The 25,634-nt window shown below is 41.1% G+C and overlaps 1 protein-coding gene and 1 long non-coding RNA gene across 21 annotated transcripts in view; one reads left to right on the top strand and one right to left on the bottom strand.

The window, feature by feature from the left end:
- Positions 1 to 25,634, bottom strand: part of NRXN1 (neurexin 1) — a 684,323-nt gene that overhangs the window by 31,724 nt on the left and 626,965 nt on the right. Inside the window, exon 1 of one of the 20 annotated variants that reach the window (XM_066178083.1) lies at positions 21,614 to 21,693. The exons of the other annotated variants lie outside the window; for them this stretch is intronic. Coding sequence (XP_066034180.1) covers positions 21,614 to 21,646 — 33 coding nt within the window. The 5' untranslated portion in view covers positions 21,647 to 21,693. Of the gene's footprint in view, positions 1 to 21,613; positions 21,694 to 25,634 lie in introns of those variants that run through there. 20 annotated transcript variants of the gene reach the window in all.
- LOC136286470 (uncharacterized) lies at positions 12,110 to 15,043 on the top strand. The gene is made up of 3 exons (XR_010719924.1): positions 12,110 to 12,230; positions 12,958 to 13,154; positions 13,411 to 15,043. It is a non-coding gene; the product is annotated as an uncharacterized lncRNA (long non-coding RNA).

The following is a 25,634-nucleotide window of genomic DNA, read 5'->3' as shown; positions in this document are numbered from 1 at the left end:
CATTGCCTGTTATTGATTTCTCTTGCCTTTAGTATTCTGTGGTTTCACGCAAGGGACTCAACCTCCTCCTCCCCTGCTCTTCTCCTGAAGTCTGTCCTTTGGAGCATGGGACCTCTCTCTTCTCCCTAATATCTCTGCAAAATCTATTTTTTATAACCTCTGCTCACCTTTGTCTCCCTGCTGAAAGATTTCTAATTAGTCTGCTCAGATGATCCAAGTCCTCTGTTGCTGTCAGTGTTCTCCCTTTTGCAGTCATTATTCAGACTTCGCTGCACCAGTCCGAGAGCCTGGCTGGAATTATTTCATCTGTTGCTCTCTGATCATCTTAATGATTATGGAGTAACACTCTTCACTTAATGTTGCCCATGTATCATGAACTTTATTATCTGAAATAAGCTTCAACACAGAGGAACTGTCTTTGAGCTGCTTGGAAGGGAGAGGAGCACAGGAGCTGCCTGCAAAGCAGAGTTCCACCCCTCTCTTCCTGGATCAGCTATCAAAAAAGTAGTCCTCTGTCACCCTAATTTTTAGCCTTCTGATCATTGTTTACATATTTTCTACTGGAGTTTCTCAGCATGTAACATAAACAAAAGTAGATTGTTTTCATTCCTCTATGTAATGGACTAGTGGTTTGACCACTGGGGTCAGAGGGGTGTTCCTCTCATCTCCCAATCCTTGATCACATTCCAAATCCTATTTAAACCCCAAATAATAATAAACTCTCTCCTTCTCTGCTCACCTCTCAACCTGATGTGAGTGGTGAGTGTCGTTCTTTCGTGTCCTGATTTGTGACAGTCCTCAGACATATATGAACATTTTTCACTATGACACCAAACAGGCAAGTACTCCTTGGCTACTCTGCTGTGCAGCCTTTTCCATTTGGGGCATCCTTGCTAGTTTTATCCAGCACCACAAAGCAGGAATTGGGATCCAGAATCTGGACAAAAACCATTGTGAAAATGCAAGTTGTATTATTAGGGTCCCTGAAGGACGCTGGTGTGTACACAACTCTGCTTTCAGTGCAGTAAGTCAAAGATTTCCTAATATGCAGAAACACAACCTGTTTCACAATGCGCAGCAATTTGAAATGAAAGAAATAATAACTCTGGAACCCTATTTTGATTGATTTTTACAGAACGTATGTGTAGCATCTAAGCACTCTGGTGTAGAACAGAAAAAACTCCACAAGTGAGACCACCCACAGTGAATTTCTTCACCTGATCACACCAATTTGCAGAGATTAATTGTATGGAAGGAGCCACATAATGCTGAATTTCATGATGAATGGACACTATGACAGCAAACATTTTCTCCTAATGTTCCATTATGCTTCTCAACATTTGAAATTTAATTACTTGAAAAAAAAATTAAAAAGGCAAAAGATATCAATAGCCTCACCATTACAGCATATTTTCAACTTGAGAAGGCATTTTGTTTCACCATAAAGAAAATTTCATGTGCAAACCCAAGGGAGGCAGATCTCAGACATCATGACAATGTTGCTATAGCAATTATTTGTGGGAATGTGCATCAGTGGCAGCTTAGCTCTCAAACGTACTGCTCAGCTCATGCATGCTGTTCTTAACCAGAATATAAACTGCCTGGTGCTCATTGTAGCCAGATAAGACTTGTAAATTACTTACAGTGATGTACTTCCAACAACTAGGTATGGAAAAACAGTTTTGTTACTAATACTTAATCATGCTCAGAAAAACCCTTTATATCTATTCATTCAGTTAGATATTTCAACTGCTCTTTCTGTGAAGGCAAAGTCATATAAACATACTCTAAAAGCAATCAATTATATTTCCTGAATTATTGTGCATAATATATTACTCAAATGGGGTCTGCTTTGAATAGTGGTTCTTTAAGATCAGGCTAATATTTGGAAGCAAAGGAAGGAAAACTTAAATTGAGGCAAAATTTTATAACAATTCAGCATAAACAAAGGGTGTGGAAATGCAATGTTCAAGTATTCTCAAAAGCCCAAGTAGTAGATAAAACAGAAATATCTGAATCATCCTTGCATGTATTTAGTCCATTTAATAATACTTCAGCAAAACTAAATTTTCCTGGATACATTCATTAAAAATAAATGCAATTGTGCAACACTTGTGATATTAATGGGCAGGTTCAGGCCTGAAATCAAAACCTTAGAGCCAAAGCATCACATATGCTGGGAGGGTTTAGGTTTGAAGCTGGTTCAGTTTTGCACAGCAATCTATGAACGTAAAATTCACAGACAATAGACAAGGTACCTCTGCAGACCAGACTCTTTGGGGTGCTCAAGTCATATAGTCAGCCAGCTACAAGCACTTTCTTCAACTTACTGTACTTTAATCCCCAATTACCTTTATTAATTGATCTTATACTTTAAAACTGCTTCAGCAGCCAGAACAGGATGGGTCCTAGGAGGGCATGATGCTTAATTTCACAATGAAGTCTTTGGTAATGAAAGATCCATCATGCTACAAACGGAGTGCCCTACATAAAACAAGGCCACAGAGGAGCTGGCCGTGTTACGCTTACCAAAATGACAGCCTCCGACTAAACTCCATCAGATACACAGTGAGGCAGTTCCTTAAGATTTTTTCCTCAGTATCTGCAGGCTATCAACTTAGCATACACATATTTCAGCATGTCTTAATATTTTGCTTCAGCACACTGAAAATGTTGCAGCCTCCCTCCTTTGTTCTATACAGCTTTCCGAAGCAACGGCAGAATTAAATTAGGTCTGGAATACCTACTTCAGCAAATTACACTCAGAAATTTGGGAGGCTGAAAATCCTAGGAAAAACCCCTGTGTCTGAGTGTTCTTTGAGCAAAGCAATTGTTTATCTTTATCTTTTTTTTCTGGAAATAAAATTCACAAGCTCTTTTCAACATCAGAAAGTCATCCTTAACCTCATCCATCAAACTATGTAGTAGGCTAGTCACTCCCTGTAGTATTTTTACTGGTACTAGAGCCAAGGCATTTTCTAAAACACACTTGACACATACTAATTCTCAGTCTGGAAGTACCTGCTTTGTTTTCAGAGTATACAGGCTGTCCTGTTAACCCCTTGGATTTTTTTTTCTTTTTTAGAACTCCATACAATAAAACAACTAGAAACTGATTTCAATAATCAGCAGATGTGTATAGAGCCGCTCTTTAGCTTCCCTACCTGATTCTCCACATCAAAAATAGATGAGAAGAAGATGAGGTTTATGTTTAAATGTAAAGTTCTCTTGATGGGCAACAAACATGGACACCTACCGATGCCTTGAGAGACTATCTAGAACAGAGGCTAGACAATGTCAAAGGAATAAAGTAGGTATTTATTAAAAAGGTCTTCAAAGGGTACACCTTGGGCAGTACAAGAGTCTGGCAGAGGCTACACCCAAAATGGACAATGGGTCCCACATTTTCACACTTTCATAAGTTTGGTCCGTTTGCATATTGGGGTTAATTGTCCAATTACAGCTTAAGGTTATGAAGTCCCATCCTCCCAGACTGCTGTCCTCAATTCACTTTTGTTTTAGACTTTTTGGGTCTGAACCTGAAACCATATTCTTGGTTCTTAGGCTGGAAAAGGATTGTCTTGTCTAAATAAGCTGTGAAGGAAGCTTGCTAATGCTTTATATGATGTTCAGAGTTATATACTAAAGCAGTACAAAATCTGGAAAATATGAAAGCTAAAACTTAAGGCATCACTACAGTCCCAGAGGCTTTACTGACTGGGGAAAACATGTCTAGAAAACTCATCTGTAACTCCCACCCTGATAATGTGGGGAACACTCTGATACTGAGTGATTCTTTCTTCTTTTGCAATCTTAAAACTTAGCTCCCATTTTCTTTATTAGTCACAATGCCAGGTAACTGCAGTGCTGTAGACTGAAGCAAAAGCCTGCTGTCATGTCCTCTCCTATCCTACCATTTGCTTGCAAATGCACAACATCTCCAAATGCCCCCCAATCCTAGCATTTTAAACCAACACAGAACTCAGGAAATCTCTGCTTTCTGTGAAGGCAATGGGAAATACATGATTTCCATTAGATGGCTGCTAGTCTCCTAATTCATATGGGGTTTAGCACTGGAAAAGGAAAGGAAATGAAAGCCTTCCCTGCAGTCTTAAATCCTTTGCTGGTTATGGATTTTCTTCAGGAGAAATTACCACCTAGGTGTGCATTGCTCTGCACTTGTAGCTTTATGCAACAGCTTCCAGTTAAAACAGCAGGACAAAAAGCAAATGGCTTCTTCCTCCTAAAACCTTCTGCACCCATGGTTCAGTTTTGATTGAGCAACACCAAGGTGGCTTTACATGCAAAGCACCTCAAGGTAGAGGCAGGCAGCAACCCATCATGAAGAAAGAGGTGTCTGGCAGTCTCCAAATGGGCAATCAGGGAAGAATGAGCATTTTGCTTCCTACAGCAGGACAGTGGGCCCGGCCAGGAGCTCCCACCTGCCAGTGGGCAGGAAGCACAACACCACCAGTCCACTGCCCCTACTGCCATCTCTCCTCCGTGAGCGGCTGCTCCCCCAGCCCAACAGGGCGCAGCAAATGCCGGCAGACAGGGTGTTTACACTCATTCTGCTCTGAAAGCTAAATGTGCCATTATAACATGATGCTAATAGCTAAATTTTAGCTGTATGTGCCAATTTGTACTTAAGGAAGGCTGCTCTCCCCTGCATCAACTTAACAGGAGCAGACTGAGCATTAGGCAGTTCTCGTGTACATGGAAAATGCACATACAGCAAGTGCTAGCACCGCACGATGCTGCAAAGCAGGAGTTCTGGAAATGCTGGAGCAAAGCCTCCAACAGGGCATTATAATCCTCAAACACTGACTTGGAGATGGCAGGCTTCTCTCCATGGCAGATGCAGTCATAGTGAGCATTTGCAATATTTATTCTCCATTAAACATGTCGTGTAAGTATCAATAAAGATTGTTTGTCTTCCTTTACTACCAATCTGACCTCATTGTTAATAAAAGTAAGGAATAGCTTTTTTCATCAATATAGGAACACATGTAGATTGATATTTATCACTACATGGCCTGCTTAGAGCCCTTCTAGTTTTCTTTGAAGGATCACAAATTATTCACAATACTGTGGGGTTTCTTCAGTGATAACATCTGATACATTTTATATAACATCCTTGTTTTTGTATCTGATATCAAACCCTATAAACCACATCATTTTATGGGGAACCTGAAATTGGATTCCTCTGCAACAGAACATTTCCTCCCTTGACTGTCTGCAGCACTTTATAAAATATTTATTGCTAGGATGCCTAAAAATACACATAGCCCAGCACAGCTTTAAGATGGAGAACTATTTAGCAGTCATAGACTAGATTTCATACCACAGGGTTCTTATTAGGCATAGGCATTTCTAGGCAATCACACTTATTTTCTGAAACATGATTATAAAATATTTTCATTCCAAATGAATAATTCAGCTCACTGAACAGACAAAATTATATAATTTTTTACTTCTTCAAGGTTCCACAGCAAAAGCTGTGCTCCAAAAATATTCAGAGACCCAGGTGAAGAATCCTGTGTCTTTCTGTCTATTTATTTTTTATTTGAAAACAAATTTAATTACTCTTTGTCTGACACACATCACATACTTCTGGTCAAGCTTCAGCACGAAATGCAGAGATGCTGTTTTGGGCCAGGCATCCCCCAGTGTGATTCATGGGACGCTGAAAACTCCCTGGGCTTGGCTGCCTGCATATGAATGAGACAAGGCTCTTCTCCGTTATGCAAATGGCAAGGCAGCTCTCATTCCTGGCAAATTAAAGCTGTGACACTTTCTCAGCACTACGCAGAGAGGCATGAATTCTCCAGGGAAACATGGCACAGTTTTGCACCAGCACTGGAGAAAGGCAGAGACACACGAAGCCACTGTCCCACTCCACCACCACTGTCATGCCAGCCCTTTAAAAAACTACACTCACTTGGTGTATTTCAAGTGAAGCAGCAAGAAATCACCCACTACTCCCACACATTTTGGTAAAATTGGATGTCCCAGTTGCAGAAGGTGAACAAGAGCCAGGACTTTGACACCATGACAAGAGGAGAGGGCACTGGCAGCACTGCAACCGTTTGCTAGCAAGAGACGAGTCACTACAATTCCCAGTTTTTATAGATGTTGAGGAGTTCATCTGTAAGAAAACTTTACCTTTCCACTATTGTACCACATTTGTATTTTTAAAAGAATGAATTCCAGCATGATACATGAATCCCCTCCCAGCACTCAGGTTTTTCACTCTCAGTGAGGCTTGTGTGAACACACAGAGGTACCAGCTGTTACTGCATCCACACGGCAGGAGGCTGGGTCTGGCTCTCCCCGCTTTCTCAGGGTGTACTTCCCAGAAAACATGCTCCCTATGCTAAGGACATGCCTTGACTTTACACAACACACCTAACCTGAGCAGGCCTGCAGTTAATTCACTACAGTGTTTTATTCACAAGCACATCTGTTTGCAGCGTATTTCACCGTAAAAAGCCATTGTCCACTGTCTGTAGGTATAGAATGCATCCATCTCTCTCAAAACAACAGCTTTGCTTTCCCCAAAGCAGTGGAACTGAATACAACAGAGAGTTTCTGCTTGATGAGTATAGCAGTCATAATTGAGATTTAATGTTTTTGCTTTACCTAGCTAAGCACAGAGCAAACACCAGAGAAATTATTGTTAGAAAATAAAAAAAGCTAATTAACAGTGGCTGAAACCTGCTTGTTTCAAACAATAGCCTGCCCAAATGATGGGGTTTGCCTGTACAGAAAAGGCTTAGCCTTGCAGATAAAACTTTGTACCAACAGGTGCCTTTTTTTTCCCCAGAACCTGAACCACTAATTAAAAGAGAATTTAATTTAAAAGAAAGCATAATCTTACCTGAAGATGAGGAAATGACTAAATATTTAATTCTTCTCTTGTACAGAGTGAGCTGAATAAAAGGCAGAGTGAGCATGTGTGTGTTTGGGGGAGATTCTGTTTAATCCCTGCATTTCATAATGCTTAGAGAGATACAATCAACATTTCACAGCTGCCTTCATGTAGGTCACTGCTGTATGACTCCGAACCACATTAAAATATCAATTCTAAGACTGATGAATAGTTATATTCAGCTTCAGACCCTCAGAGTTTGCATTGCCTTTCCCACATCAAGAAGGATCTAGTTCTGGAGGTGCCATGCTGTGCATGCAATGGTTTTAACCTTCCCACTTCCACTTGCAAAGAACTATACATGTTTAGAAGCTCTAGAGATTCAGGGAACTCATCACTTCCATCCCAAGTCCAAGCACTTAGATCAACTCCCCTTGCACTTGTGTATCCTTATGTTTTGCAAAATAAAACTAAGTTAAAACTCCCTGCTTCTTTTTCCACAGGCAGACGCCCATGACCTCCAAGAGCCTTTCTTTTAGCCCCTCCTGCTCTGCCTGATGTGGTAAGAGAGCCACTTTAGCCTGGAGAAGCAAGAGCTGCAATGCTTCAGTGCACAGCTGAGAGGTGGGGTTGGTACTGGGAATACCCAAGAGAAAGACACTACTTTAGTGACAGCAGCAGCTGCTCAGCATTAAAACATAAAACCACACAAGCAACAAATAGCCCTAATTGCTCTAGATAAGAAAATTATCTGCAAAGTGGAATGACAGAATCTCTGAAATACATGAAGAGAACCTTATCAGACATGGTACCATATTTTCTTAAGCAATCAGAACCTCCTTTGAGGACTCATTCTGTTTCTCATGGTGGTTGCTCTACTTTTCTCTTTCTCAGAGTTTTTAGCTACTGGGGATGATAAAAAGGATTAATGACTGATTTTAGTGTCATGTAACACTGGTAACATACAAATAATGCAGTAATTATATAAGTAAGCAACTGTCTCTATAATCACTGTTCAAGGAATCACTGTCTACAAATCTGCTACTTTGCCTTTAAAACTACAGCCTTAACCTGTCAAAATCAAACTGGATTTTCATTAGAATACTACAGAAGTTAAGCAAATAAACTACAGAACCATGTCTTGCAACAAATCAACATTTCATGCCATAATTTATACTGTTGAGAGCCAAAGTATAGAGACAGGTAAAATAGGAACTTTCATTTTGTTGTGTTTTTTTGACTTCTTCACCTCTCCCACAGAAGTCCCACAGATGGTTTAGAACTGCCAACACCTACAGCCATCCCTGCTGAAAGCTAAGCTACACTGGGCATTGAAGAGTTTATGGATTTGAAATAGGAATTACTGTATCTGACCTACATCACTTTTGCTGTTCCTCAGATGAGAGATATTAAAGCACAAGGACATGTGCTTTAAGAAAGGAGACAAAGGAATGAAATACACAGATGCTCACAAATGCAAGAATCACTCTAATCAACTCCTTGAAAGCCAAAAGTGGTTTTGGCATTGTGCAACAACTCCTGCATCCAAGTCTACTCTCCGTCACGAGTGTGATTTCCTTCTAATGGCAGCATCTAATTTTTTGTTTTTATTAAAGGTTCCACCTTCTTAAATGAAAGATAATTAAAATAATTCCAAAATCAAACAGTAAAAGACAGGATTGCTTTAAAAGTAAATTCTTTCCCTAATTACTCTTTAAATTCATCTCCCACTTCTGCTCCCCTCCTATAATGTCTGCTGGATTTAAGCAGAAGTTTTCATAAGCAGGGATGAATTCCTCTGGTGTAATTCCACTAACAGAGTGTTTAGGTCTTACAGGCCATTACCCCCACTGCTGCAGAAGGAATTTTCCTGGGATGAAGACCAGAGTATCTACCAGCCTCTATGTCCTTAACAGGCACTTCTGCAGAAGTCATTATGAAAGAAGGCCCTGGATCAGGATTATCTGGCCAGTTGTTCCACTGTTACTGAGATTTCTTCTTAAATAAATGTGCTGTTGCTAACAGGGTACTTTGATTCATAAACAGAAATATCTGTCAGCTAATGGATGTCTTCCTTAGGATGACTGGGAAAGGCCAGCCCAAGAGGCCATGAGACATTGCCAGGGTCAAACAATCTTTGGAAACATTTTGAAACACGGATATGTAGAATCAGAATGCATCAGGAACACCTGCGCCCCCCCCCCCCCCCCCATCTGTTTTATTCTTATTATTATAGTAACCACAAAATGGTAATGACTTTTAAAAACCACCAATGCTGAAGAAGGATCTGCAACCTGAAAAGTGGTGTCAGGAATGAAGCATCTGAATGTCAAATTAAAAAAAAAACTACTTTAGGCTCAGTCAGGAGCTAGTAATGCAAGTTCTCATTACAGTAATATAACTATGTTTATGCTTATGTTTTGGATTTGTAATTTGTTTGGGTCTTTCTGCATTAAAACAATGACTAGTGAAATGACAACAAAATAAAACAGAAAAATGTGTCCACTGTTCAGCATTTCTAAACAACTAATTTATAGGTCCAAATATGCAGTGCTGGGCATTTTTTCCTGCCTAAAGTCATCTAATACATTTTCACTGCTAGAAATGTCCATCTAAAACTGTAATGCTGGAGAACGTTGGGAACAGACTAGACTTTATGACCCAGAAATTCTTTTACAGTCTTATGTTCTCTTAGATAACTATGAGTAAGTTCCTATGTGGGTGAATGAACAACTATGAGTTTTCTGTAAAATTTGTGTCTTCCTGACTTTTTCCAGGCTTTCCTGCCTTCAGTCAGAGATGCCACCTAACCAAACTGAAATTTTGCTGGAAAAACTCCGACATTTCTCCCGTGTCAGCGATGGGTGGAAACTCTTTCTACATATGGGGAGATTCAATAAAGTAATTTCTTTCTGGTTTAGAAATGGCAAGGCTAAATTTGTTTGATGTCCAGTATTTGTACCAAATAATACTGTCTCTCTCCCCAAAAGCAAACAGACAATAAAAATGCAACCACTGATTTAGGCGAGCAAATGCTCACCTCTCAGTTCCTGAAGGTGGAGGTGGAACGAGGTTTTTTTCCCCTCAGCACAGGATATTGGTGTGTGGCACCACATTGATAGTGCACAGCCCTCCAGCCTGCATCAGCACCTCCCTCCCACTTAAACCTGAATCCTGCTGCTGGTTTAGCATGGAGGCAGATGTCAGAACTCATGCAAAGACAACTGTCTTTCTGGCAGCTGCTTTTTTTGTGACATTGTGCCTGACCATCTTATCAAAGCACATCTCAAAATGTGACTTCCCCCAGGGACTCTCACATCTGTGCAGTTTCGAGACACTGTTCTGACCACAGATCTGTTTGCAGGTGATGGTCTGAAGAAAATCTGGCCCCAACCTCATTCTCTTTCGGTTTCCTCCTTTCCTTTTCAGGCAACACTTTTCAGGCAAAACTTGTGCTCTTTAATCACAGAATATCAGGGAGATTTTGCAACCATTAAAACCTGCTGTCTTCCTTCACATCCAGAAAACCTAATCCCCAGAATGATAAGCTTTTCACCCCATTTTTTTTTCTATAAAGTTCCATATCAAAAAAGTTTGGAGACTTTGCTAAACTATACATATCCCATTTTACCAGGCATCATTTTCTTTGCAATGTTACTTTGGACATATAACATTTATGAAATTATGCTCTCCAACAGTTTAGTTACACATTTCAGGTTCTACTACATAATTTTCACACTTAATATAAACATGTCTCATCTCTCTCCTAATGGCTACACTGGGTGAGCAAAGTGGAAGGGATAAACTTCGCCAAAACCTAACTTAATTTTAAAATCCCCAAACTCTCCCCCAATATCTTATGTTAATTGATGCATCTCAAGAGCCACACAATGAAAAAGGTTTTTCATGCACCTTCCAAAGACTGGCTGAAATAACACCTACAGATAAAAGAAGCCTCTCTGAATAAAAGCCATTTTTTCACTTTTCTGGTTGTATGGATCTCTTGCTATTGGAAAATTTGGATCTCAGTTGCTTTGTTTTGAGCTTGATATTCCTCACACTTTTCCATGCTCAGCTGTGATAGCAAACTCTCCTCTTCTGCTGCCCATTTGTTCACAGGTGGGAAACTTCCATTTTGTGAAATATCTCATTGGGCATTGTTGCCACTTGATTGCTTCCAGCAGCACAACAGCACCTGACAGATAAATGCCAGATGCATCACGAGCATCAGCTGAAACAATCCCACCCTGCCTTGCCTTTGTGTTCTCTGGTGAACTTTGGCATCAACCAACTGCAAATTCAGCTACTTACCAGTTCTCCAGGCTTTCATTCCTCCCCAGACCAGCCCAACTCACACCTGTTTATGGTCTCTCTTGTTATGGCTTTGGGAAAACACAAACAGATTTTAACAGCCTTCTTCACCATCACTACAGCCCTTCCTGGGGATAAACACACTACTGTTAGACTTTGCAGATTGCTACAAACTGCTTCTCTGTTTAATACTTCATTTTGGCAAACCTCATTGTCATGCAAAGACGAACAGTAAATGTCAAGGAATGTGTGCTGTAATCCATGGAGTCAATGCCTGCCTGCATCTACTCTCTATTCAGGTCTTGCTGGAATTGAATTTTTCATAAATGTAAAGCACAAAGAAAATAAAACTTCCCTGTTGCCTGCTGTAGCCTGAATCCTCTTGCTGTGCATCCATGTGTTACCTTCACTCTTTGGCAATGGTATTTTGATATCTGTCTCATGTCCCAGAATACCACAAGAATAAACTGTAAAGTGTCTGAAGAGATTTCTTTTTCTGTAAAGTTAAGATGCCCTAGTCTTCTTAGGTTGTTTTTTTCTAAAGGGACTACAGGATTTTTTTCAAGACTGGTTTCCCAGTCACCAGCTCATATAATAAACATTATAATGTTCTACAATTTAATTAATCCTCTCTTCCATCACCTCCAAGCCACTAATCAGGGTTTACCATGCTTAGGTACTCTTGAGGATGGTATCACTTGAGAAGTTGACATCTGTCCAAAGAAGACTCTCTATCTGAAATCAGTTTACTCCAATATAATATTTTCTCTTTGTGTCAGGGCTGAAAGCTATCTGTGATCACTCTCAAATGCATAAGCTATTCTCCACAGCTGAATCACTGCAGGAAAAATGGGAGATCATGTGTCAAGTATTTTTACAACTCCACCTGAGCATAGAAACATGCACACACATACTCACTGCAAAAAAAGGGTCTTGTTTTGAAGGATAAGCTACCAATTAGATTTCCTTACAAGGTTAATTTATAACTCTCTGTGACTTCTATAGCTGTAGCCCACAGCTGCATGCAAGATTCAAAGTACCTGCTGAGGTAGGAATCCTTTCAGTGACATTTTTTACTTTGTTGTTCTGGATAACCCTCATCAGTTTTTTGAGCACAAAAGCTGGTGGGTGACCTTGGAAAGTGTGCCTTCTGCATGGGCATGGTGTGTAGAGACAGGAAACAAAGCCAGCAGGCTTGTGGGATCCTGGTGGCAGGCAGATGTTTATAGAATGTTGGCTACTTTATTTTAAAAAATATACTTAAAGCGCTGATATGGCTCTAAGTGGAACTACTGCATATGAGCTCCTGGCACATGTGCAATTCCAAAGGATCAGGTATGGAGCAAGGGCAGATGCAATGATGCTCAGCTGAATTTTCAGCCAGAAAGAACAGTTATAAGAAGGAAGTACCGCTCCCAGAATTTTTTTTTTTTTGGGGGGGGGGGGGGAGGGGAGAGGGAGGAGTGCTGGTTCTGAAATGAGAGTAGTATAACACTCAGTCTTCCGCTGCAAATGAGGTTAAAAAATAAAATGAGAGACTGTGATACCAAGGGCAGGAGAGACAGTTACAAGACTTATTTTGAGATTTTAATTGGCATGAAATTGATGGTAAGGAGAGCACCACTGTTTCCCATGATTTGACCTCTGCAGTGGGAGATAAACACTGATAAAGACTTAAAATGTATCTGGGTACTCAGTCAGCCACCAGCTTCGTATAGACAAATCTAGTAAAATTAGAGATCCTTGGAATGGAGCCAGTGTTTTCCTCCATTCAGCATCCAGACATGGCTGGTTTCCTCAGATGGAGAAATCATGGACTGGGCCACCCACACCCCACGCTGACAGCCCGAAATCAGATCACCAGCATAAGAGTGAGCCATCAGTGCTCCTCCACCTTGAAGGCACCACCCCTGTGTAATTCCTCTTTGTTATTTGGAAACCAAGAGCATCTGCTGAACAGAGTATCCTTTCTGTATCCTTTCCAGTATTCCATAGCCAGAACACCTTACATGGAAATCAGATCCAGCAATTTATGCAGCTACTAACATTTTCAATTGGTCAGCATGAATTTACAAAGAAGAAGGGAAAACCCCAAGCTTCTTTTGACTGCTGAGCTGCACATTTGGCACCCATGTCTAGGTTATAACACCTCTGTGGGCAGAGACAAAACCCAGAAAATGTAGACCATGTGGTAGTTTCCTTAACTCCCACTCCCAATTATTTTTCAGGGCTCGCAAGTTATTCCTGCCTTTACTTCCCTCCAAGGATATTGTTTCCCCTCCTAGTTACTAGCATTAATACAATTAAGCATACATCCATGCAAAACCATTCCCAGGAGGAAGAAATGTCATCTCAAAATTAACAGTCACTGGAAGAAGTCCAGATGACAAAAGAGAAGTAGCTCAATGACTTGTTGGTTAATTTCAGTCCATATACTTCATGCAAAACATTGAATCGAGAGTAACTGAAATGACACCTGCAAAATGCAAACATAATTATGCTTTTTCTAACATACTTAATCATTAGACAGACAGTTTTAACATTCAGGGTAACATTTTCAACTCAAAACACAATTTATTTGTCATTCCCAGTGCCGTCTGCTAGGTAGGTGTCCTGTTCTGAGATGCTGATACTGGAGGAAAAGCCCAGAAGAGAATATCCATGGGAAAGGAAAATTACTTTTAATACCTGAAAATAATGGCAGTAATGTTTTAATGTAACACCACACGAAATAAAAGGGAATTTTCAAAGCTCACCATGAATTGAATGGGCGTTAGTTTAACAATGATACAATTTTTCTCCAAAATGGCAGAATAATGGGATTAATAACTGTTTTGTCCAATTCTTTCTTTGTCAAATTCAGTAAAAATCAAGACATTATCTGGCGTATTCATAAATGCATAAGGAACATGAAGTTCCCAGAAATACATGAAGGATAAGGATTTTCTGCAGTCAAGGTAGAAATAGAGATAATCCCACATTTGCAGAATGGTTGGGCAAGGAAGTAGGACCAGAAAGAAAGGGATCCACAGTGCCAATCCCTCAGCTAAGAGAGATGCAGATTCTAGTCAGGCTCTGAGTAACACCACTGTGAGAACATTGTTTAACTAACATTTTTCACAGCTTCATCTGCTCTTACTCTGGTTATCAAAACGACTACGGCAACACCTTTCCATTTTGCTCTCCATAGCTCTGCAGTAGTCCAGGCATACGCCATGCACTGACAGTCTGAGAAACTACTGAAGCTGCTTATGGTTTATTCAAGGAGAAAAGCTTTTTCTTCTGGAATTGTCTTATTATTTAGTGATCTCAAGGTGGTTCTGTCTAGTTAATCACAAATAAGTGAGAATCTTCTCCTGGAACTGAAATGAATTGCAGTTGAGGTAGGCTTCCAAAAGGAATCAGTCACTTCCCCACTATATTTTTAGATTATTTAATCAGGTTACTTTCAGTTTTCCTGTTTCGAAGTACAACAATACCTGAAGTTGAAAAGCTGACTTAAATCCTTGAAGCCATCTCGATACTTGGCTATAACAAGAGTAAAAGAAAGTCTACTAGAGCAGTCCAGTCAGTCTCAGCATAATGCAAGGCAAGAGCAGGGGTCATGGATCAGCTGCCAGAGCTCCTCACCCTGCAGTGGCTGCACACTGGAAGAATGCTCCCACTGTCATAAAAGCTGCTACTCACTCCTGGTTCACATAAGTCACCTAAAGAGCAATGGGGAATAGATAGTGGAGACAGTTTGGACATAACAAAATTGTCTCAGACTTTTTCAGGACCAGGTTACAATCCCAGTCATCTATTTTAGGCTGCCAGAAAGCAAAGATTGGACAAAGTGACAGATGTATTCTTAAGAGCTTAAAAGTTGCTATTATTTCCTTTGTAACCGTCTGGTGCACAAAAACAGTGAGACTTGAATGTCACACGTCCTCCCCAGTAACCCTGAAGGAGTATTTTGCAAAGGTCGCCTTTGCAGTCTTTTCAGATGTCTCTGCTACCACTTTACTTACTTTATTCCCTAGATGTCCCCACTAGAAAGAGGATATACGTAGCAATAGAAATTTGCTGCACAGGTAAAGCTGCAAAGGGAAGATTCAGGGCTGGTAAAGTTGACAATTGTCAATGAAGCTTACAGAAGAACTGGGGTCTTACATTGTTCATGCCTCTCGGTAAAATGGTGCATCTCGCATCTTAAGATACTGGCAGAAAAAACCCAAATTATGCTAATTTTCTCTTAGTTGTTTCATGCACCCTGACCCCTGCAAGATTTAGCAGAAACATCCTACTGTCTCTTTGTTAGAATGGCTAAAAACAAATAGAAAGAGGAGTAACAGAAATGCTCTCCTGTAAAGTCTCGTCCTAATGAAAACCGAACAATGATGAACAACCATCATTCAACATGCCCTGAAAGTGCCCTGAAAGGGGAGTCCCACTGGTCCAGACTGAGTTTAAAGATCCATACTGTGTTTCTCAGGCTTAAGCATAGAGACGAATCAGGGTGTACTACCCCAGCATTGTGCCCCTTATGCCTAGGAGGAGAGCAGAGCTATTCCTGGCACTGCTGCAGCGTGTGCTGGAGCTGGGCAGTGCTGCTCACGCGGGACGCGGCAGTTCCACCGACGCAGTTGTCAGCGAGGGCCCGGGGTTGCTCAGGCTGTTCGGGGCAGATGGATTTCCTCTAGGAAACCACAAGCTGCACAATTCAGCTTGGCTTCACAAACCTCCGTGAAGCTGGCATGGGCCAGGGGAAGTGAGCTTCCTCAGGACACGGTGGTTGACGTTGACATCAACCTCACAGAACAGATTTGCATTTGGCAGTGCAGCTCACCGGAAGGGATATTTTTACTGACCTGCTCTGATTTTGGCTGGGCAACTTCCCAGCCCTTCCTTGCTGCCACCTCACTGCTCTAAAATATGGAAGAAGTTTGTACTTTGTCCATGTATTCATTACTCAGCTTCTCCAGCTTTGATGCATTACTGACACTTAATACCAGTATTGAATATACCTGTGTTATCTGTAAAGCAAAACTGTGACTTTCCATTCACTGTCATATCCCTTTTATTATGCAATTCTAACATCAATTAGAAACTCAGAAACATGCTTTGCTCCCAAATGCCATAAGAATTTCATTTTTTTCTTCTACTGGACAATATACCCTACACAAATAATGTATATTCATATGTGTAGTCTCTGTGCTACGCTTTCTTAAAGATCTTTTGGTCATGCATGATAAAAGAGGTGAAAACTAAAAGCCATTGTCCACCTCTTCAGTGCAGTTGTGGCCCAGGTGTACATTCTGCTTTGAGGGAACTATAAAAATTGGTAGCAGTCATAGTGCTAACATACAGCCCCAGACACTCTAATCACCCTTTTTCTCAATAAACTTGCTCATAATTTTGCTAACCTAATGCATTTGTTTAACAGTTCAAATAACCCCATTTAAAAAAAAAAAATTAAATTCCAGTGAAACTCCTGAATGACTAAGGTGGAGCAGCACTAAAAAACACCACAGAAACCCAAGGCATTCTTCTCAGCCTCCAGTATGGAAAAAATACAATAGTAGCATATACAGAGTGTATTCTTCACAATGAGAGTGATCTAGCATGGGAATTTTGAGACAGGCAGGAAAGGGAATAAGAGAAATCAAAAGAATTACAAGAAAAGAAAAATACAAAACTTGGGGAAACTTAAAGAGAATAATTTAAGTCTTTACTTCATGTAATTTAGTATTGATTTGCAGCCATACCACAGCCAATTTAAAGATACCAGCAAACAGGCACTAACACTAATGGAACCAAGCAATGCAATTTACGCTGTGCTAAAATCCACAACTTACTATATTAATTTCTGAATTTATGCCAAAAAACATATGGCCAGGCTCAAATCAGAAGGTGTTCCAAGGTCCTGGACATTACAGACTCTCAGCATGAGAAATGCCTCACCACCTGAAAGCTTCCCAGATCCTCACTGGCAAGGAATCATCTAGTTCGTGGGATGGAATTTAAAATGAGTCATTCTGGTGAAAATACCATCTTGCTCATTTCCCATTTAACTTCTGATTTACTTTAAGCAACAATCATCCAAGGTAGCTGGGTTTAGAAATCAATTCATATGTCCTTACATACTTAGACTTTACACTCTGTGCTGTTCGGACTTCTGCTAGGGGTAGAATGTCAGTGACAGTGAAGTCACTGACAGCATTTCCCTTGACCTCAAGGATGGTAGAACTTCACCTTAATCCACATTTTTTGGAAACCCAGCCAAAATGCTGCACAGGAATAACTGGTCTGTCCACAATGCTCAGATTTCCTGTATGTACAAAACACACTTTCTAATCCTTACCCTTCTACTTTTCCCCCTTCTTTAGTAGAGAAGGACATTCTCTAGAATTACCATTCTCTAGTAATGCTGTCAAATGCACAGAAACAGTCCCCACAACTACTTTTTCAGAGGAACTGCAAGGGTTTTGATGTACCTGATGTACCTCCTGATGTACCCCACATTGTTTTGAATAGCTGTTGACTTTACGTTTTGCCCTCAGTCCCCACTGTGTTTCATCTTGATCTGGTACTCAGATTGGAGGCATTACCTGAAGTTTCACCCAAAAGGGATTGAAAAATATGATCTGAAAAAAAAGGGATTACCCTTATTAACTGCATGTGATTATATAGCTAAATCTAATTATGCATCCCAATGGCAAAAAATGAAGTACGGTTCAGATATAGACTAAAAGAGAAAGCCAGTGTGGAAAAGCATAACAAAAGACTAATCATAAAAGCTACCCTGCCAGAGGAACTTCTCACGGTTTTATTGGACTTTTCCTGGACCCGCTGGTCAGAGCAACTTGCAAGAGCAGAGCAAAACACTCTATGGATTGAAAAAGCATATCAGAAATCTAAAAAAAACAGAGAAAGCAATAAATCCAGAAATTGGAAGTCACTACTGGCTGAATGTGCAAAACAAGTGTAAAATCAATTTTTTTATCAGAAAAGCTGATCAATTCCTTGCTGAAAAACAGCTAATTAATAAGATTTTGTAGCATGAAACAAATAGAATGGCTAAACTTTGTGGCAATACACACACTAAAATTAATTATAAAATATTTCAAGCTACTGAACATGTCGACCAAGAAGTACAAAAATCATTTACTCTTCACCAACAAGTTCTGTCTGTCAAGCTTCTCCATGACTGAGAATGAATTTGGTGCTTTCTTCAACTCTTTATATTGAACCGCTCAGAAAGGCTTTCTTGTATGTATGTACACACAACCCAGCCAAGCTGTGACACCATCTCTAAGAGTGTGAAGATAAGGAGCTCCGACAAGAGAAAACAACTCCTCTAAGCAGTGGCAATGGGTAGCCCATGGCAGAAGGGAGTCAGCAGAGTGAGAAATCCTTTTACTACATGGAGCTTCTGTGGTTGACATGGATGTTGAAAGAAAAACCCACCATGATTTTCAGTAGCTGTGATGAGAGAGAGGACAGAGAAACAGGTAGTGGTCCAAGATTTCCTAGAGGATATATCCCACTTGAATTGCAGCAGGTTAGATTGTTCCCTCATCTGTGTCACCAAACTATGGTACTTCAGTTAACCTGGCACAGAAGCAAGTTCATAAGGATGTGATTTTCAATCTGAAGTATCTGTATTCTGGTCTGTTCTATGTACCTCTGTCTCTGCTGCTCCACATGGACCTTCTGTAATGGCAACAGAGGATGCTTGAACCCCCCCTGCATTTCCCCATCGCAGTAAAGCCATGCTGACAACTCTTAACTTTCTGTGTCATCTCAAATGCACAAGGTCATAAAATAAATCCTCTTGCACTGTGACTGGGATTTCTTGCTAAATCAGCATTACACCAAGACATAAAGCACAGCTGAGTTTCTAAACATTGTCCTTAGGCTGTTTGTCTCCTCTGAATTCCTGTTGAATATTGATTTGGGATTTATAGGTCCAACTGCCCACCTAATCAGGTTGTGTATACAAACTCTGACTGATTAATGGGTTATTCTAAATGTGCTGCTATCTCAAGGACTAAGGAACATGGACAACATGAACTTTTCTTCTCTTGCTTTATGCCACAAGGTTTTAGATTGAACTGCACCTTTACAGAAATACAGACTTGCCCTTCAAGATACATGCATCAAACAGATTTTTCTGTAAATTTTCTTTTTAAACATATTTAAGGCAATTTAGCTAATCCTAAGTTATAAGCAATCTTAAAATACCAGAAAAATTACTTGGTATTAAATCTGAGACCACATGTTGGCTTTTGAGATATTCATAAGTCCAGCAGACCTTATATTACGCAAATGGAATTCATTTTGTACACGCTATCTAGATGCATCTCTCCACAGGTGAGATACCATCTAGGCAGGTTTAATGGACAATTCCTCAGGCTGCCCTGGCAATTACTCCTCCACTGACCTGGAAGGATCATTAATATTAGGGAGTTGAGATGCAATTCAATTTCCATTCTGGCTCAGCCCTAAGCTTCTCCTAAGTGGATGCTGTCAGCTGTGTCAAATTATATATGATGCCTAGGTGATGTGGAGGGTTATTAAGAAAAGAGCTGGAAATGGTAAACTCAATTCACAAAGTTTTCAGCCTGAACTTGAAGACTGGCCTAAGATACCAACAGGCCAGGGCCATTTGGCATGGTTACAACCACCCAATTTTCTTATTTTTTTTAAGGTAAGCTTCTATGGGAAGAGCAAAATCAGGTATTGATTAGCCCAGAGCAGTAAGAGAAGAGCTGCTGTACAGAATGGCACATTCAGTGATTTAAATGAATACAATAAAAACCCCAAAAGGCTTAACGGCAGAACTCTGCCATTAGGAAGCCCAGCTAGCAAATGCAAACAGCCTTACACAACACACCCTGTATGCCAAAGGAAAGAAGGTTTGATGCTCAGCCCCACAACTGCAGCAATAAATGATATCAGACAGCTTGGATCCAGTTCAGCCTTTTCACAATCATGAAAAATACCTCCAAACCCATAACTTCTCTCTCAACATAATGGTTATAACCTGTAAACCAGAATAAAATTGAACCATCTCCCCCGCTTTACTATCCTCTGACTCATCTGAAAGAAAAAAAAAACCGCACCAAAAAAAAGCTTTTCCCCTTGCCTTTCTAGATACTGGGGGAAAATGAGACATTTCTGTACAGATGGAAGCTGCTGATTCCTTGTCTTAAAAGCCCTTTTGCCTCTTTTGGCAACCCTCACCCGCAACTTCGTCTTTTTCCACTATCACGATATACCTATCCCACCTGATGCCAGCCCTGGTTTTGCCAGCAGAATTCCCATGGTGCACGCAAGCGCCAGACTGCCACGACATTTTAACTCTTCTTGGGGAGAATAAGGAGCTGAAAAGATCACCAGCCTCCCAGAGGAGCTGGGTGCTCCCACAAAAACACACACCGTTCTGCTCATTTTCAGGTAACAGGGAAAGCTTTGTAACCTGTACTCATTTAAATCGGATGCCTTACATGTTTGTTATTTTAAAAACAAACAAATAAATAAATAAATGGAAACACCTCGCTCTTCGTGTTAGAAACAAGCAAATAAACAATCAACCGTTGAGAAAATACACAAACACTTTCATTGTCATAAGCATACAGCCATTTACCCTCCCCCAAAATATTAGAAGCAACTCATTTAAAAATGAAGCTACTTTGCATTATATATCATCACATTTTAGTCCATCAGATACAGTCATTCATCGATATGCAATTTTTCTTATCAAAGCATGCATATAACTCACAGGAATTCCCGCTGTGCAAATGCTCACTGAAAAAAAATCAAATCAAAACAAGTACACACGTACGTACACACACACGTACACACATATTCTAAGCCAAGATGAAAAGCATGCATGGTCAGGGTTTAAGCATAATTTAAGCCAAAATAATTGCTAGATTGTTAAAAAGAAAGCAGCCTGGCAACTATTTGAAGCAGGTTTTATTCATGCTTTTATTTGATTCTTAATTTTCCTTTCCTTTTAGACTCACTTGTAGCAAACATATATATAAAAAAAGTCTCTACTGTTTAAGCAAAAGCAGATGAGAAAAATTAAAAAACAGCAGCATCCATGCTCTGGGTACCAAAGCGTTATTTTCTTGGAGCAGAAAAGAAAAAAAAAAAAAACAACAATTTAGAAGCTTTTCTATTTTTAAAACAGTTATCGTGCAGAATTTTGATCCCAATATTAATGACATGCAATGTCCAAGAAGACGTATTCTAATTTTTTTTTAGTTAAATAAAAAGGTAATTTTCAGTAAATCAGTGCAAATGCCTTTTTTTTTTTTTTTTTGGTTGTTTTTTTTTTTTTTCGTTTCTCCTCCTTGCTGTCAGCCTAAAGGTATCTTAAACCCTGCATGCGGCAGTGCTTCGCCTGTGCGCTGCATCGCCTGTGAGAGAAGAAGCTACCTGCGAGTTTTCACAGTGCCATCTCATATCCATGTCTGCCTGGCTACCCTGCGTGCTTACGGCTTTTTTTTTTTTTCTTTTTCCCCCCTCCCTCCTTCCCTTCCTTTCTCTCCCCCCCTCCCCTCCCCGCTTAATTCTTAATGGAAATCCTAGGAAATTTAGTCCATCCTCTGAAATCAATACTGGTGACAGGCGCGCTGCCTGCCTCCTCGGGAGCCGGGGATGATAAATTGCCTGCGCATCCGCCCGGCCTATCAGTGCCCGGCGCTCCGCCCGCCCCTGGCCGCGCCCGCCGCCGCCGCGGGGACACCGGGGACGCCGCACGGCGCTGCGGAACCGCGCGGAGCGGGCGGCGACGGAGCGGCGGGATACGGCGGCATGCGGCGGCATGCAGCGGAGGGAGGAGGGGTGCGTCTCCTGCCGGGGCCGCAGGCAGCGGTGCGACACCGACCCAGGCACCTCGGTCGCGTCACCGCTCAAAAAAAAACCCTCCAAAAAACCACACACCCGAGACATAAAGGTGGCGAATTCCACAAACGCCGCGGAACGGGATCGTGCGCCTTCCTGCTGGAGCCACCGCCCCCCACCCCACCCTTCCCCACACCCCCTCCCCAGCCCCCTTCCCCCCCCAACCCCTCAACCCCTCGCTTCCCACTTGGAAGCGAATGGGCACAGCACGGCCGGGGTGCCGCGTGGAAACCCGCCAGGAATATCTGCCATCTCCTTGGTCGCACACGGAGCAGTCGCCCAGCGCTGCACAGGTGCTGGAGAGACTTCACCAAGCAACTGCTGAGAACAGGTTTGTCAAGCTAGTCACCCTCCCCCCCCCCCCCGCCGCTCTCCCCCCCCCCCCCCCCCCCCCCCAATCCAGCCACAGTGTCTAGCTAACAGATACCTTTTACAGCAGCACCATTTTATTTTTATTTGGCCCAGGGAGAATTTTTCCTTCCCCCCACCCCACCTTAACAGTTTTCATGAATCCAAACAGTTGTAAGATAGCAGGTGCCCACCTTTATGCTTTTCCAGAAGCCCTCAAATCTACGTTGAATAATTAATGTCTATGCTGAGGAAGAAGACAAGCGAGATACGAAAAAGTCAGGTGATACCAAGTTTGCATTTCCCCTGACAGGAGTTCAGAGATGATAAAAACTTGCCTTGACATACCCTCACCACCCATTTCAGTGGCAGCGTGTTGCCTTTTTCAAAAGGCATTTTGAACTTGCAACACCATTTGATAAACGACATGTCTGCATGTACTGCTAATGGCCAAAGCACGTGGCCGTAAAGCAAAGCTGATGGGCAGTGTCTTGATACACTTCGTCATGAAAAATAAATTGAAATGGATTGATAAGATCTGTTCTGGCTGAGGAACATCTCCCTCCTCTAAACAGAGCCAGAGTTGTTCGACCCTGAGTTATGTGGCTCACTATATTTGGTAGATTTTCATAGTAGTGCCTAGGTCTTTAATACTCAATTATTAAATTATAAGTGTGTGTAATTGGTGTCTACTGTGTTCTTTTCCTGATGAATTGAAAAATAACAGCCCATGGACAGCAGCAGTGCTGCTTGCTGGACATGGGGACTCTCCATGTGCATTTGTTTGGCTGCGACTCAGTCACAACCAAGACAGTTAATGTTGAAAGAAACACTGCCCGGCTTGTTGGAAGTGGCATTCCTATTTGTTAACTGTCTGTCTGCACCACGCGGTGCTAATTAGAGGAGAGTCATTGCCCTGAGGCTCTTACACTTGCCTTATGCTGGAACCTGACTCCTGGCCCTAAAGCTGGCAAACTTTAAGACAGTATGCTGGTGGATGGAGCAAAAAGCACTGTGCTCTCTTGTTCCACACATTGTTTCCTAAGCATAAGCCAGCAAATTAAAAGGTCCCCTGGAGCTGAGAATTGTATTTTGATAGCTTTCACAGTTGGAAATCTCTCAGTTTTTTCATTCAGAGCAATTCCTGACCTTCTGAGGAGCACCCTAGAAATCCCCAACCTTGACTCTGCACCTTTCCCCTTTTGGAATATGGCAGAGGACACCATCAACCCACAATTAGGTGTTTCCTTGTCCAGTGTTTTGTGGCAATGGTCAAACCTTCAAGCCTTGTTTGCCCTTCCCTGGTCAGGGACCAGGACAGAGGACAGGGAGGGCAATGCCCATGGTCGGCAGCTGTGCTTTTGCTGCCTTTCTGGCATCAGCATCCATTTCCCTGGGTTGCCTGACAACAACTCCTGTCGGGGCTGTGTCCTCAATGAAAGGAGTTCATCTGGGGGGCAAAGCAAATAAGAAAAACACTCCTGTTTTAATTAAGAAAATTATCTAAGTGAGAATAATAAATATCATTTGAAGCCGATCAAACAATACGGTCCTTTCACATTCACTAAGTCAAACTTTCATTAACCCCAGAAGGTGCCTTCCTGAAAGACAGTGCTAACTTATAATATTTTGCTTGAGGCATTATTTTTCAGAAGCGTGATTCTACAATAACACCATTAACAGTAATGGACTGTCATATGTCCTGCATGCCGTTATTCAGGGCACTAACGCCGCAATAAAAGGAATGGTATAAAGACGGATGACAGATTCCAGCTCCTCTGTGAGGATGAAATGCTGTTTGAGAAGCCTTGCCTTGAAGTGCTGGGGGAAATACTGTGGAGCACAGCTTGCTGTGAGCTGTGCTAGGTCAGAAAGCCATATCCTACAGATTCTGGCTGTCCAGCAGAAACCGGCTTGCGAGAGAATTCCTTCTGCTGGAGAACAACCCTCCATCCAACCAAGTTCAGGGGTTTTTTTGCCTTTCATGGAAATGCAGCTGTCTGTGTATAATGTGTGATGGGCTATGGTGTGATGTGGAAATACAACAGACAGTGTGGTTGGGATAAATTTTACCCAAAGGACATGAAGGCACTTATGGGCTTAGCATGGCAAAGCAGTTGGAAATGATCTGACTTTACACTTAAGTACTTGCAATTCTGCATTTAAGTAAACTCCTGAGTGCTTTGTTGAATGAAGTCCAAATATACAAAAAAATTAAGTACAAAAAAGCAATGAACCTGAATTTGCTTGACTAAACACTCTCTAGCTGTACATGAGAGTTTTGCTGAATGTATGCATTTTTCCAGATATATATAAAATACCACTTGAAAACTTGCTTGTCAGTGCAGTGGGGAATAGGAAATTAGTTGGACAGCATATATTTCACATCAAGGGACACTAGTAAATATCACAAAGACAAATCACTATAGTTACTAAAACGCAGAAACAGCACTATTCTTGAAAAACATAGACAAAATATATGTTAAAGCCACCATACACAACTGAAAACAGGAGAAGCCAAACTTGTGATTTGCTTTAGATCTAAATATGCTACATATTTCATTAACTAGACAGGAACTGTACAGACATATCATCATTTAAATCCTTGCTAGTGCACTCAATGGGCAGTTTTATAAAATGATTGTAATTTATCTAGGAAAAAAGATCTACTCAAGAGCAAAAAAGACTCCAATTATTTTATATTGTCTTTTTTAGATACCATTTTATCCAAAAAATTTGCATCTGCAATTTAGACACAGGTGGAAGCCTTCAGTTCTTACACTTCAGCCCAAAGGGCAAGCACAAATTAAGCTGCTTGAGATGAGAATGAGATGTTTTATATCCTATCCACCACTTCAAACGTGCTTAATGAATGTGAAAGTTATGTGAGTTTTAAATATAAATGTCTGTGTGTCCTTAGGGATTAAATTGTCACTTCAACTTGGGACTCATGTCTCTCTTATGGCCAAGGTGGGCCTCCACTCATGGCCTGTCACCTGCAGACCCCTCAATATTGTCCTTGGGAAACATATTCAGCAAATTTGATGTGTATGTGGGTTTGCTGTCACAGTGAGATTTAATTTTGAAATCACTTGTGCACAAAGTCAATCATATCCAGAGAGAGCTGATATTGAGGAGGAAGCCTTAACTCTTTTCATGGGAGAACTGGGTCAGTATTCGGGATTTCATTAATGTTACATCTTCA

Source organism: Chamaea fasciata, unplaced genomic scaffold, assembly GCF_029207755.1.
Source record: "Chamaea fasciata isolate MVZ Bird 193981 ecotype frontalis unplaced genomic scaffold, bChaFas1.0.hap1 SCAF_3, whole genome shotgun sequence".
Taxonomy (NCBI): domain Eukaryota; kingdom Metazoa; phylum Chordata; class Aves; order Passeriformes; family Sylviidae; genus Chamaea; species Chamaea fasciata.
The sequence above is the reverse complement of the archived record's forward strand: the minus strand, read 5'-3'. Positions and strand labels throughout refer to the sequence as shown.